Source organism: Mustela nivalis (assembly GCF_964662115.1).
Source record: "Mustela nivalis genome assembly, chromosome: 10".
Classification (NCBI taxonomy): Eukaryota; Metazoa; Chordata; class Mammalia; order Carnivora; family Mustelidae; genus Mustela; species Mustela nivalis.
The window spans coordinates 110,376,383-110,390,748 of record NC_139029.1 but is presented as its reverse complement, the minus strand read 5'-3'; the positions used below and the strand labels follow the sequence as shown (position 1 = coordinate 110,390,748).

General features: G+C 40.7%; 1 protein-coding gene across 3 annotated transcripts in view; it reads right to left on the bottom strand.

The window, feature by feature from the left end:
• Nucleotides 1-11,327: 11,327 nt before the first annotated feature.
• The window catches only part of GOLPH3L (golgi phosphoprotein 3 like), a 43,537-nt gene continuing 40,498 nt past the window's right edge, over nt 11,328-14,366 (bottom strand). For all 3 annotated transcript variants that reach the window (XM_082686025.1, XM_082686024.1, XM_082686023.1), the window contains one exon: nt 11,328-13,628. In XM_082686025.1, the coding sequence (XP_082542151.1) occupies nt 13,590-13,628 (39 nt within the window). In that variant the 3' untranslated portion in view covers nt 11,328-13,589. The remainder of the gene's footprint in view (nt 13,629-14,366) is intronic.

Genomic DNA, 14,366 nt, shown 5'->3' with positions numbered 1-14,366 from the left:
CACCCATGCACCCCAGAAATAAGTTTTGAAGAACTTAGCAGTTTGCTGGGTAAAGATGAAGGCAAGAAGGGTATTCTAGGTACAGGGCTCAAAATGAAGGCCAGAAAAACAGAATTGAATGCAGATATGTAGGGCTTTAAATGCCAGGATAAGGAACTTGTGAATAATTTAGTAAGCCACCTGAGACATTTAATATTTTTAGGCCAGAGAGTGGCAGATCAGAACTGCCCTTTAGGAAGATTAATGTGGAGGTAATGAATAAAAATAATTCAGAATTCCAGGCAGAAAGACACCAGAGACCTGGCCCTCTAGCCAGGAGTGTACTGCAATATTCTAGGTGGGAGATAATTGGGATTTAAACTAGAGAGTGCAGTGCTTGCTTCAGCAGCACATATACTAAACTAGAGAGTGTAGAAAACTGAATCTAACTGAGAAAGTCTTTGGCAATGGAGTATTTGGGATTAACAGCTGAATGCATATAGGGAATTTGGACCCCATGTGCTTCAGGATTACTACAGAAACAATAAATTCAAGAAGAAGGGTGCCTGGGTGGCTCAGTCACTAAGCATCATCTGCCTTTGGCTCAGGTCATGATCCCAGGGTGCTGGGATCGAGCCCCGCATCAGGCTTCTTGCTTGGTGGGAAGCCTGCTTCTTCCTCTCCCACTTCCCCTAATTGTGTTGCCTCTCTCGCAGTGTCTCTCTTGTCAAATAAATAAAATCTTAAAAAAAAAAAAATTCAAGAAGAGGAGTCAATGTGGGAATGGAATTGGAAATAGACATAAAATGAGGTATTTCATTTTGACTTTTTAAAACCAGTGGGCCATTTTGTGGAGATATCCAGGCAATGAAGCCTTAGATAAAGACCTCTGAGATCTCCTCCAGAGCTAAATATTTAGAGGTCTAGGAAATGTAGACCTAGAGTTTGGGAGAAAAGTAGAAGGTAATTATGAATAAAACCTCTTAATATAAATGTAAATAAAGTTGTGGAAGCAGATGATATCACCAAAGGAGAAAGAGATAAAGAGCCCCAAAATGGAAACCTGGGCAAAATGTGGCGAGGGACACAGACACACAAGATCAAAGGGGTAAGGAGAAGAACGAGGAAAAAAGTGACAGAGAAATTAAAGATGGAGAGGACAAGGGCACCTGGGTGGCTCAGCTGGTTAAGCATCCAAGTCTTGATTTCACTTGGGTTAGATCTCGGGGTCCTGGGATCAGGCCCTGTGTCACCCCCAACTTCCGTTGAGCTCTGTGCTTGGCAGGAGCTCTGCTTGAGGATTCTTTCTCTACCTCTCCCTCTGCCCCTCTCCACAGCTTGTGTGTGTGTGTGTGTGTGTGTGGGTGTACATGCTCTCCCTTTCTCTCTAGAGTGAATAAATAAATCTTAAAAAAAAAAAAAAGATGGTGGGGACAAAACTACTTGCATATGGTTAAAGAGTGAGGAAGTGGTAACAGTATTGAACAGTAAGGCAAAGAAGGGAATCATAGCAATGAATTGAAGAGGGAGCAGTAGAGGATTTTCTTTTTTGGAAAACAGTAAAGATTCAAGCATGTTTTCAGAAAAGGCAAGGGTCTAATTGAGAGAAACTAAAAATGTAATTATCCATTTTAAAGAGGAGATAGTGAAAGAATTAAAGTCTCAGAGGAGACCATTAGATCAAGAGGGAAAGAGGCAGACAGGCTGGAAGGGAAATGTACAGAGAGATCTTGAAGTAGCTAAACATTTAGGGAGGTCACATTGAATGGCCTTGCTCTCTGAGATCAATCTTTGGAGAATAAAAGGGATAGAAGGGTGGGATAGAGAATCTAGGGAAAATGGGGGTAGAAACAGCACTAGAGAAAATAGCAATGGTTCAAAACGGCAAGAAAGATCTGAGATTGGATGGGTATGCTTTTGTAATAGTCCTAATCACCGGGGCTTTGGTCAGTAACTCCTGACTGCTTTGGAATGGAGAAAACAGACATCCTGTTAACAAGGGCAAAGGACTGCAAAAGAAGGAGCAGTGGAGGAAGGACAATGAGGAAGTCTAGATTGCTTTGCTGGTTTGTTGGTCATCTAGGCTTTTCAGGAAAGACAGAATAGAAAGGAGATGAAGAACTGGCCATGACACAGATGAAGCTCAGATTTGGTGGGAATGACAGGAGGCGGCAGAAGAGTAGGAGGTTGCAGTGAGAGGGGAATTTCACTGTGTATCTAAGAAGGTGGAGAAATTATAGGTTATGATGAGCGCTAGTCTATAATTATAATTGATGGCAGATATGGCATGGCTATAAAGTCATGACTTTGAAGTGATCAAGTAAATGTGAGGTCACAAATGTGGAAGTCTCAGAGCATAATCATAGGGAAGGAGGTTAGGATGGGGTAACTGTGACCTCTATGTTGAGAATGAGCTATAGGTCTCCAACACATATATGTTATTTAAATACATAAGGTACCACACTGTAATACCTACAATATTAGGTAAATATCTATGACACTTACCAAATAAGTTGTATTTGTGTTTATTTTTTATTTTATTTTTAAATGTTTTATTTATTTATTTGACAGAGAGAGAGAGATCATAAGTAGGCAGAGAGGCAGGCAGAGAGAGAGGGGGAAGCAGTCTCCCCGTGGAACAGAGAGCCTGATGTAGGGCTCGATCGATCCCAGGACCCCGAGATCATGACCTGAGCTGAAGGCAGAGGCTTTAACCCACTGAGCCACCCAGGAACCCTGGTATTTTTAAGTGTTTAAAAGAATATCTCTGGCTGAGCTGGTTAAGGAATGTTTCAGATAAGGTAGAACCTAAACTGAGACCATAGGGATGAATAGGAAGGTTGGAGATTGGTAGGCAGCAGGAGGGAGGAAAGGAAGACAATTTAGAGGACCTCCTTATCTTATAAAAGATTAGAGGGTAAATGAGGACAATGGGAAAGGGAGAAAGAAACTATAGCAAGAGTAACAACTTCCTCGGGGAAGAGAGATCCTACTAGCCCAATCTGTATTTTTGAAAAACTCCCCAAAGAGAGTCTACAGATAAGGCTGCTCTGGGAACCTGTGTAGAAACAGCAAAACATGAAGCTGTTTAGGTCGCTGGGGTCCTGAGGAGATTAGTAAGACATGCCAAAGTTTTGATGTTTCATGAAGACAAAGGGGAACCCAATTTCAAGCAGGAAAATGGAACTGTTATTATTATTATTTTTTGGAACTGTTTTTTTTTTAAAGGTGGCATTATGAACTTAATATTTTATTTATTTATTAAGATTTTATTTATTTAATTTTTTAAAAAGATTTTATTTTATATATGAGAGGCACAAGAGAGTGAGGCAGAGGCAGAGGGAGAAGGCTTCCCAAGGAGCAGGGAGCCCGATGTGGGACTTGATCCCAGGACCCTGGGATCATGACCTGAGCTGAAGGCAGATGCTTAACCATCTGAGCTCAGGCACCCTATTTATTTAACGGACAGACAGAGAGAGAGGGAATACAGGCATGGGGAGTGGGAGAGGGAGAAGCAAGCTTCCCGGTGAATAGGGAGCCTGATGTGGGGCTTGATCCGAGGACCCCGGGGTCATACCTGAGCCAAAGGCAGACGCCTAACAACTGAGCTACCCTGGTACCCCAAGAAAACGGTATTGTTAGACTTGGGATTTGGAAAGATTTAACTGTGGTAGCTGCGTGGAGAGTGGTCTGGAGGGAGGCGGGAGACCAGCTTGACCTCTGACTATGGTAGTCCAGACAAGACTTGAGAGGCCTGATCAAAGACAGAGGCCATGTGAACAGAGAGGAGCTAAAGAGACAAAGGATATTGGATGTGGGGAATAAAGATGAGGAGAGAACCAAGGATGAATCCCAGGTTCCTAAGTGAAGTGCCATTTACAGAAAAGCAAGAAGAGCAAATTGGAGGAAAGGAGTAGGGAGAGAAGGGAACTTGAACTTATCTTACAGGTTTTTTTTTTTTTTTTTTTTCTTGTCTATGTCTGAATTTTTCAAGTCAGGACCTAAATCTGTTCACAGAGTATGAGATGGGATATCTGGGAATAACACTAAAATTTGTCAGTGCTTTAGCTACATGCTACAGAAGAATGGCCAATAAAAAGAAGTGAGACTGCTGACCGATCTTAGTTTGAGACCTATGCTGTTTGCGCCCTCTGATGGGCCAAACTGGGAATAACAGGAAATTAACCAAGCTATATCCTCTCCTTGCCTCCTTTACAAACTTAAATACTTAGAATGGGCCTGAAGTGTAGCCTAAGGAAAAGTAGTGATCAGAATAGTAGAGAGTTAAAGAAAAAAAAAAAAAAATTTAAAGATTTTATTATCTGACAGAGAGAATGAGAGAGCACAAGCAGGGGGAGCAGCAGGCAGAGGGAGAGGGAGAAGCAGGCTCCCACTGAGCAGGAAGCCCAATGTGGGGCTCAATCCCAGGATCATGACCTGAGTTGAAGGCAGACGCTTAAGGGACTGAGCCACCCAGGCATTCCCTTTGCTCATTTCAAAGTCTTTTATAATTTTTTCCCTGAAAACAAAAAAGCCCCTCTTTTCATAAATACCTCATCTTGGCCTTCCATTCCATTGAAGTTCCATTGAAGTTGCATTAAAGTGCCAACATGTTACCCAGAAGATACCAAATCAGTTATCAGTTGCCATTTTAAATTTGGATTATCACATAAACTTTAACTAACAGCTACAATGTGAAATATTGGCCCAGGGAAGGCCCTAGAGAAAATCACAGAAAAGGAAGAAAATGTACCTGGTGTCATCTACTGGTACTAGCTTTCTCTTTGTTGTAGTTTTTGTATTTAAAAGAGTCTTCAGCTGAAAGGGGACAATTATAACCCCAAAGAATGGATCACTAATAAAACTTAAGGTGCAGGACGCCTGGGTGGCTCAGTTGGTTGGACGACTGCCTTCGGCCCAGGTCATGGTCCCGGAGTTGCGGGATCGAGTCCCACATCGGGCTCCCAGCTCCACGGGCAGTCTGCTTCTCCCTCTGACCTTCTCCTCGCTCATGCTCTCTCTCACTGTCTCTCTCTCAAATAAATAAATTAAAAAAAAAAAACAAAAAACAAAAAACTTAAGGTGCTACCTAAGACTTGTGAGGGAGTGGAGCAAAGGGCTTTCAACCTTAAAAGCTGTCAGCGGAGGTGGGTGGCTAAAGAGGTAGGAGGCTGGAGCAGGAGAAAGAAGGTTTATTTTTATTTTTATCTGGGGGAGAGGGAGAGCGAGAGAAAGCAAGGGAAGAGCAGAGGAAGGAGTAGACTCTCCCCTGAGCAGGGAGTCCAACACAGGGATGGATCCCAGGACCCTGGGATCATGAGCCTGAGCTGAAGGCAGACATTTAACTGTGCCCAGGCACATGAAAGAGAAAAGCTTAAGAGTATCACTGTTGGGTTTCTTGGGCAGCCAAGCAGGTAGATTCTCTTTCTTCAAACCTCTGTTTTCCCTCCCTCCTCATCCTCATTCCCTCCTCTTCTTTCCCTCTTCCCTTCTCTTCTTTTTTGAGATTGTCTGGACCTCTCCTTTCCAACTTCTTTTCCTCCATTAGGCTTTTTCCATTTTTCTGAGAAACACCGTTAAGGTAAAACTGGTCAGTGCTGTTAGAAGTTACCCTCAGAGGGTAGTAACTGGGAGGGAGCACAAGGCTAATTTCTGAAGTGCTTGTAATGTTCTGTTTCATAATCTTGGTGCTGGTTACATGGGTGTGTTCAGTTTGTGAAAACGGAGCTGTACACGTGTACTTTTCTGTAAGTATGTTTCAATAGAAGCCTTAAGCTAAAGCAAAACAAACACCGGCCCCCACCACTGCCCAGCCCCTGCCGCCTGTTTCACTTGCTTCAGGTAAGTGACTGGATAATAAAAGGGGGTATAGAGAAGTGTACAAAGTGATCTGCACATTTTTGCCCACAGTCACCAGCCACTGTTTCCAAGGTCTCATGACTCCAGTTTTGGCTTACTGACAAGGGGCAGGGGCAGTACTAATGGAAAATCATGGAAGAGCCATCCTCGTTACCTTAAACAGACAGACAAAAAGAATCAAATACACAGAAGAAACTGGGAGAGGTTTGGGGAATAAAGAAGTCATGGGGATGAAAAGTACAGCGTAAGGGGGTGCCTGGGTGGCTCAGTCAATTAAGCTTCTGCCTTCGGCTCAGGTCATGATCCTGGAGTCCCAGGATCGAGTGTCCCATCGGGCTCCCTGCTCAGCGGGGAGTCTGCTTCTCCCTCTCCTGCCTTCTTCTCCCCCTGCTTGTGCTCTCTCTCAAATAAATAAAATCTTAAAAAAAAAAAAAAGAAAAAAGTACAGCATAGGGAATATAGTCAATATCTTGTAATAACATTGTATGGTGACACATGGTGACCACACTTATGGGAAGGAGCACTGTGTAATGCATAGAATTGTTGAATCACTATTTTCACCTGAAACTATATACATTTATGTCAACTACACTTCAATCAAAAAAGTCATCTTTTTTTTTAAAGATTTTTTTTTTTTAATTTTAGAGAGGGAGGGAGGGAGAGAGAGAGTGAGTGAGTACCAGGGGACGGAGAGAGGGAGAGAAGGAGAACTCTGCGTTGAGCCTGGAGCCAGACTTGGGGCTCAACCCCAGGACTCTGAGACCATGACCAGAGCTGCAACCGAGTCAGATGCCCAAGCAGACTGACCCACCCAGGCACCCCCCAAATCATCTATTTTTAAACATGTCTTGTATTACCAAAAGCATTTTAAAATAAGTATTTGCTCAGTTTTTTTAAATGTTCATGATGTTCTTAGGAATCTGGGGTGCCAGGGTGGCTCAGTAGGTTAAGCACTGGCTCTTGATTTTGGCACAGGTCATGATCTCAGGGTCCTGGGATCATGCCTGGTGTTAGGCTCTGTACTCAGCAGGCAGTCGTCTCTGGATTCTCCCTCTCCTTCTCCCTCTGCCCCTCCCTACTGCTCTCTCTCTCAAATAAATAAGTAAACCTTAAAAAAAGAATCCATTCAGCTATTCTGCTACCTTCTGTACTTTTCCCTCTTTGATCATAGCCATCTCTCCTACACCCAAACAAAGTTTAATTTAGTTGTTGTTTTTTAAGATTTATTTATTTGAGAGAGTGAGAGAGAGTGAGAATGGGGGTCAGGAGGAGCAAAGGGAGAGGGAGAAACCCAAGCAGATGCACTGACTTCAGAGCCTGACACAGGGCTTGATCTCACAACCCATGAGGTCATGACTGGTGCTGAAACCAGTCTGATGCTTAACCTACAGGCACCCCTAATTTAGTTTAATTATAAACCAGTTTAACCTAAGTTATCTAAGAACTTCTTGGCCTCCATCTGGAGTTTAAGAAAAGCTGAGGTGACAGAGCTGGGGAGAAATTTTTGTTTTTAATTTTAGACTAACTCAGAAATATTTTGAGGTATTATGACTAAATATCCGGAAATCTTTGAAGAAGTACTCAACATGTGAGTGGGAGGAATTTCAACATCTTTGAAATGCAAGAAAAATTTTGGCTTTGAATTTTTTCCCTCAAATCAGGAAAATGTCGCACATCTACTGGGCCTACTTATGTGGCAAAAACATGTAGATTTGGTCAAGAAGTCCTTCTGAAGGGTAAAAAGCCCCTAGATTCCTGATTTCTAAAGTAAGTTCAGATAAAATATAGTATTTTATATATTTTATCTGAACTTACCTCTCTGACAGAGAGGTTCAAGTAGGTTGAAAAAACCCAAAGTAGTGGACAGATTATTGATATTCAGGGAAAAAAATCTACACAAAACATGTCTATTTGAAGAGCTCTTAGGGAATAGTTGATACCCCCCTTCCCAGTTGAATCTACTTTTTTTTTTTTTAAGATTTTATTTATTTATTTGACAGAGAGAGACATGGAGAGAGAGGGAACAAGCAGGGGGAGTGGGAGAGGGAGAAGCAGGTTTCCTGCAGAGCAGGAAGCCCAATGTGGGGCTCGATCCCAGGACCCTTAGATCATGACCTGAGCCAAAGGCAGAGGTAAACCTGAGTCACCCAGGTGCCCCTACTTTTTAATAATTTGGAATGTAAAGGGAACTAATGACAGTAAGTTGGACTGCTAGAAATGGGAGATTTCTGCCAGGAGGTGATCTTGCCTTGTCTGACTTACATTCTGAGATAATTAATCTGCTTGCTGGGAGAGATGGCTCCCTTTCTCGCTTAATACACAGTTATGTCCGTCTGTCTCTTTTTACTGGAACTCAATGAAGAGAAAAGGAAGACAAACCAAAGCCTGGGGAAAACTGGGGACAAAGGAACAGAGATTCATGTATACATGTAATAGATAACAGGAAAAAAAGTTCTACCTAATTTATTTCAGCATTAAAACAATTATTTTTATTATTGAGGGAGTAAAACATTTTTAGAAATCATATGAATATGTGTCTACAGGCATTTTAGTTATGTGGAAAAGTGGAAGAACAAATTTTTAATCTTTTTTTTTTTTTAAAGATTTTATTTATTTGACAGAGAGAGAGATCACAAGTAGGTGGAGAGGCAGGCAGAAAGAGAGAGAGGAGGAAGCAGGCTCCCTGCCAAGCAGAGAGCCCGATGCGGGGCTGGATCCCAGGACCCTGAGATTATGACCTGAGCTGAAGGTAGTGCCTTTAACCCACTGAGCCACCCAGGCGCCCCAAATTTTTAATCTTTTAATTAGCATCCTCTTCATAGTTTTTTTAAAAATTTGATGTCAGGAAAAAGGAGAAAGTAAAATATTTACTGTCATAAAAAACAACCCTTTAACCTAGAATTCTATATCCAGTGAAATTATCCTTCAAAATGGAAGGATAAATACCTTCTCAGACAAAAACTGAGAGAATTCATGTGCAGCAGATATGCCTTGTAGGAAATATATATATATTTTTAAAGATTTTATTTATATGACAGAGATCACAAGTAGGCAGAGAAGCAGGCAGAGAGAGAGGAGGAAGCAGGGTCCCTGCCAAGCAGAGAGCCCAATGCAGGGCTCGATCCCAGGACCCTGGGATCATGACCCAAGCCGAAGGCAGAAGCTTTAACCCACTGAGCCACCCAGGTGCCCCGCCTTGTAGGAAATATTAAAAGCAGTTAGAAGCAAAATGATAGGTCAGAAACTCGGTTTTATAGAAAGAAAAGCACCAGGGAAGGAATAAATGAAGATAAACAAAAATATGTAATTTTCTAGTTTCAAAAAACTTTTAGTTTACAACTTAAATATATTCCCTTAGAATGGTATCTTTTAGAAATTTAAAGACATGTGAAAAGCACACATATCCACACATAAATTCCAGCACATGACAAATTATTTTGGACATACTGTTGTCCTGCCTCAAATAGTTCAGCTCTTCCTCCTCAACCTGAAAAGATTCAAGACCGAGTTTAAATGGAGGCAGGAGAGAGTAATGGTTAAAAGCATGTATTTGAATTTACACTCTGCATTGTGTCCTTAGGCAAGACTTATTACCTGAGTTTTCTTTAAAACAACCTTACAGGATTTTAGTGTTGTGAGGAATAAATAACATATAAAGTAGCACAGCACCTCACAAATGTGCAGTACATGAAAGCTACTATAAATTAATACAACTCCTCTAAGTCTATCCTAATGGTCCCAGGAAGAAGGTCACTTCTTTCTTTGTGCATCCAACTACTAAGATTTGGGGTGCCTGGGTGGCTCAGTTGGTTGGGTGTCTGCCTTTGGCTCCAGTTGTGATACCAGCGTCCTGGGATCAAGCCCCACACCGAACTTCTTCTCCCTCTACCTCTGCCTTCCTCTCCCCTTTCTTGTGCTCTCTGTCAAATAAAAAAGTCTTAAAAAACACAACAAGTATTAAGTTTCTATTTCTATTAGAGCGCTAATCAAAAAGTATCCTATTTGTCCACTTTAATGTGAATTCTTGGAGGTGAAATTGTGTCCTATACAACTTTTTATTGTCAACACCTAGCAAGTGCCAGTTATTGGCAATTTTAAAATCCAAATTTTAAGTACTCAGTATTTTGGGGATGAATGAATTACAGCAATAAAATATCAAGCCGTGGTCTCAGAATTTAACATGCAGCTTTTGGAGACTGTGTTTAAAATGCAGCTTCCTAAGCCCATAACCTACCAGAGATGGATTTACTACAAACCTGCTAAATTTTAGCAAGGTAACCCTCACCCCAAGGTGATTTTGGTACAGTACTCTTTGCACCACATTTTGAAAAACATTACATAAAGGTAACAATGCTTTGCTTGAAATAAAATAAACAAGTATAAACAATTCTAGTAAATATATTTCTTATTGTCCCCTGTGCTGTAGACATTATATAGAAGGGAAGAACAATAAGCCAATTACAAGCACAATTATTATTATTATTATTATTTATTTTAGGATTTTATTTCTTTATTTGACAGAGAGAGATCACAAGTAGGCAGAGAGGCAGGCAGAGAGAGAGTGAGAGGAGGAAGCAGGCTCCCTGCCGAGCAGAGAGCCTGATGCAGGACTTGATTCCAGGACCCTGAGATCATGACCTGAGCTGAAGGTAGAAGCTTAACCCACTGAGCCACCCAGGCACCCCACAAGCACAATTAGCTTTTTGTAGATGCCACTTTTAGGCAACAGGCTTGAGCAATGGAAATTTGAGCAAGGCAGAATGGCCCACCATAACCCCCTGAATACTGACAGGTCCATCTCAGGTGAGCCACCTCAAAATATCCAAAGGCCCTAGCTAACCAATGGGCTACTTACAACCAGGCACAATTACCTAAAAAGGGAAAATTCCCTATATTCCCATATCCCCTCACCACCTCCCTTTAAATAGAGTACCCACAGTCTCTGCTTTGCTGTCCTGCCCACCACTCCCTTGCAGTGTATTCAATAAGCTTCTATCTCCTTTGTTCTGCTTCAGGTGAAATCTTTTCACCACATGCACCTCCAGATTCCACCCTATCAGGGTGCCTCACATTCGGGGTCTCCATCTAATTGGGAGAGACACCATACTCTTAACTCTGTCACAGTGAGGTATGTTAGCTGTGTTGCCAATTTAAGACTTCCAGCTCTTAGGTTAGCTTAGGTGTCACTTGCAAGTAAAACATAATTCTTTTCTTCATGATAATAATGTTATAATTGGGTAAATTATTTTGATTGAGAAAAAGACACTATTCAGACTACAACATTAGCTGCTCTTCAGATTAGTCTTGATGTGCCCTGCCCCCCAGCTTATATGTTACAACTCTATTTGTGTATTCCTAATTTTCTACACAGGATGAAACAGGATGGTCTCCTTGTGTAAAGGGATAGTGTTATTGGCCTTGTGTGGAATGTTCTTATTTCCAATTAAAATGACTGAAGTTAAAAAAAAAATGAAGTAGTAAAACCAGAGAACCAATAATTGATATTTATTATACAGAAATGTGAAGGCCATATGCATTAAAGGAGAAGGTGTTTTGCAGTGAATACAGATTCAAACTGAAGACATCCTCATTGAGATACAATATAAAAATAAACACTGACCAAGAGTTGCAAGAAAGAACTCAATTCAACGTCTACTCCCCATCCCCCCAATCAAGCTGATACTTTCCACAGGAAAACCTGGTTTCAATTCGTGCTGAATTGTTCAAATGGAAAGGAAAACTAAGTCAGGTAGATACAATACATGGACTGCTTTTTGTACTTTCAGAGAACCACATGGAAACTCTACTCAGGCTCACATTTAGAATTCATTTCACACTAAAATTTGTATCTCTACTCACATAAGCAATACCTGAAGTGACAAACTTAATTGAGTTAATTGAGTTGGGGAATTCTGTGGGGCTAAACAAGTTTAGGGGAGATGAAAGTTACAATCATTCATTTAATAACTGAAGATCTGATATCAGGTCTGGGTTGGCTGTATTAGCCCTCTGACAATGTTTCTATGTAATGGTCAAGAGGCATGATCCATTAAAAAATTTAGCTTAATAAATGCTTTCCAAACACTAGGACTTTGCATCCGCAAGCTTTTGACACCAAATTACACTTCCAATAGGATCTGTCTTCATCTTCTCTTTGCACTCACCACTGAATTGAAAAAATTGAAACTTTTTAGAGATTTGGGTAGATAGATGGCTGTGTTGAAACAAGACTAACAACTAGGAGGATAACTGTGGATTATATATGGACAAAAATACTCCTAAAACGCTTAAATATAGACAGAATCTATCAATTTACAAAGTAAGTTGAAAATAGGGAACAAGAACAATCTTGAATTTAGATGGAGTTTCTGGACTCAGGATGCTGCTATTCAGCAACTGAAATTAATAACTTCCTCAATTCAATCAGAGACTTGTAATCTGGAGGAATCAGGACAGTCATGTGCTAATGGGTGGAAATTCTCATGCTGCCTCCCTCCCTTGTAAATCATACTGCTGACTGAAGGACATGAGAGATACATTTTTTTTTTTTTAATTATTCAGACTTTGTCCTAATGAATGAGGTGGTAGGGTAATGCTAAGAGAGAATATAGAATATATTTCTGATTCTAGGCTGTGAGAACAGGCAATCAAATTTGCAATATTCTCATTAGGTTAGAAAAGGAAAAATGAAAAAATCATTAGTGGGACATACAATCCCAGAGACCAGCTGCCCCAAATATTAGCATTATTTCCACTGCCCCTTATTCAAAGAGACAGTTATTACAATAACTACATTACTTAATAGAGCCTGAGAGACAAAGGCTGTGAAAACATGTATTTAACAGGGGAGTCTGGCTCAGTTGGTAGAGTATGTGACTCTTTATCTCAGGGTCATGAGTAAGCCCCACATTGGGCATGGAGTCTACTTTAAAAGAAAAAAAAAAGGACAGAAAACAAATTTTTTTTTTTTTTAACAAACTTTAAAAGATTTAATAAATGGTTTGCTTTAGATCTCATTCACATTTTCTGACCGGAGAACTCCAAATCCCACTTAGATATTCCTGCTTATCCAAAAGCATACTGATGAAAGTAAAACAAGAAATGAGAGAAAATGATTATTGGATATATGTGGATTGACCTAGTTTATTCACCTCTGTAGTGGAAAAATAAGGAGAAATAAAGTATGTTTATAATAGCTAAAGTTTATGGAGAAGCACTGAAGCTGCTATCCCCAAATCACAAGTCTGATCCAAGAGAAGGAAAAAAGAAATGATGAAAAACATCTCATCACACAAAACTCAGTGTGGTGTCTCTGACAGTCACCAGCCAGCAGGGGAAAAAGAAGAAACCCATCCATTGGCTTTAGGATTTATTAAAGGCTGCCAGCACAGCCCATATCATCTCTGTGGCACTGTGCTTTGTCCCCTCCACTTCAGGGTCCAGTTCTACTAGGTCCTTGGCTCGATTCATTGCCACATCATACTTGTCATCTGTCAGAGAGGAGAAGACATTCTCTAGCACATCAGAGGAGTGGGCTAGCACCAGGAGTGCTAGTATTCGCTTGTCCATACGCTGAGGGTCATTTACCCACCGCTCTAGGACACTATCTTGAAGTTTTTTCACTAGTCGCTGTTTCTCTGTTGTATTGGTCACTGGATGAGTAGTCATGTCAAATAGGAGGAAATTCTGCTTCTCAGTGGTTAGAATACCCTTTTCTACTAGGTTCTTTGCAATTCGCTCTCTTACATTTCTCAGCTGGTACTGTAATTTGAAGGGGTTCCATGTCTCACCTTTGGGGAAAAAAAACAGAAGACTTGAACAACCCTATAAGCCAACTAGACCTATCAAGACATCTATAGAACATTCCATCCTAACAGCAGAATACATACCCTTCTCAAGTGCACATGGAACATCCTCCAAGATAGACCATATGTTAGGCCATAAAATCAGCCTCAATAAACTTAAAAGAACTGAAAGCATCCAAAGAATACTATCCAACCAAAACAGATTAAATTAGAAATTAATAGACAAAAATTTGGGAAATTCAAAAATATGGTAATTAAATAACATATTCCTAAATAACCAATTGGTCAAAAAAGAAATCACAGGGAAATTTAAAAAATACTTTGAGTTGCATGAAAATGAAAACACAACAGATCAAAATTATGGGCTGCAACTTAAAGCAGTGCCATAGAGAAATTTATGACCCCAAATGATAAATTAGGGAGATGTCAGGGCACCTGGGTGGCTCAGTCGTTAAGCTTCTACTTTTGACGAGGGTCCTGAGATCAAGCCCTACATCGGGCTCCCTGCTCAGAGGGAAGCCTGCTTCTCTCTCCCACTCCCCCTGCTGTGTTCCCTCTCTCACTGTGTTTCGTGTTTCTCTCTGTCAAATGAATAAGTAAAATCTAAAAAAAAAAAAAAAAAAAGACAGAAAGAAGAGGAGATGTCAAATCAATAACCTAACTTTCTACCTTAAAAAAGTAGAAAAAGAAGAGCATATTAAACATGAAAGAAGCAAAAGAAAG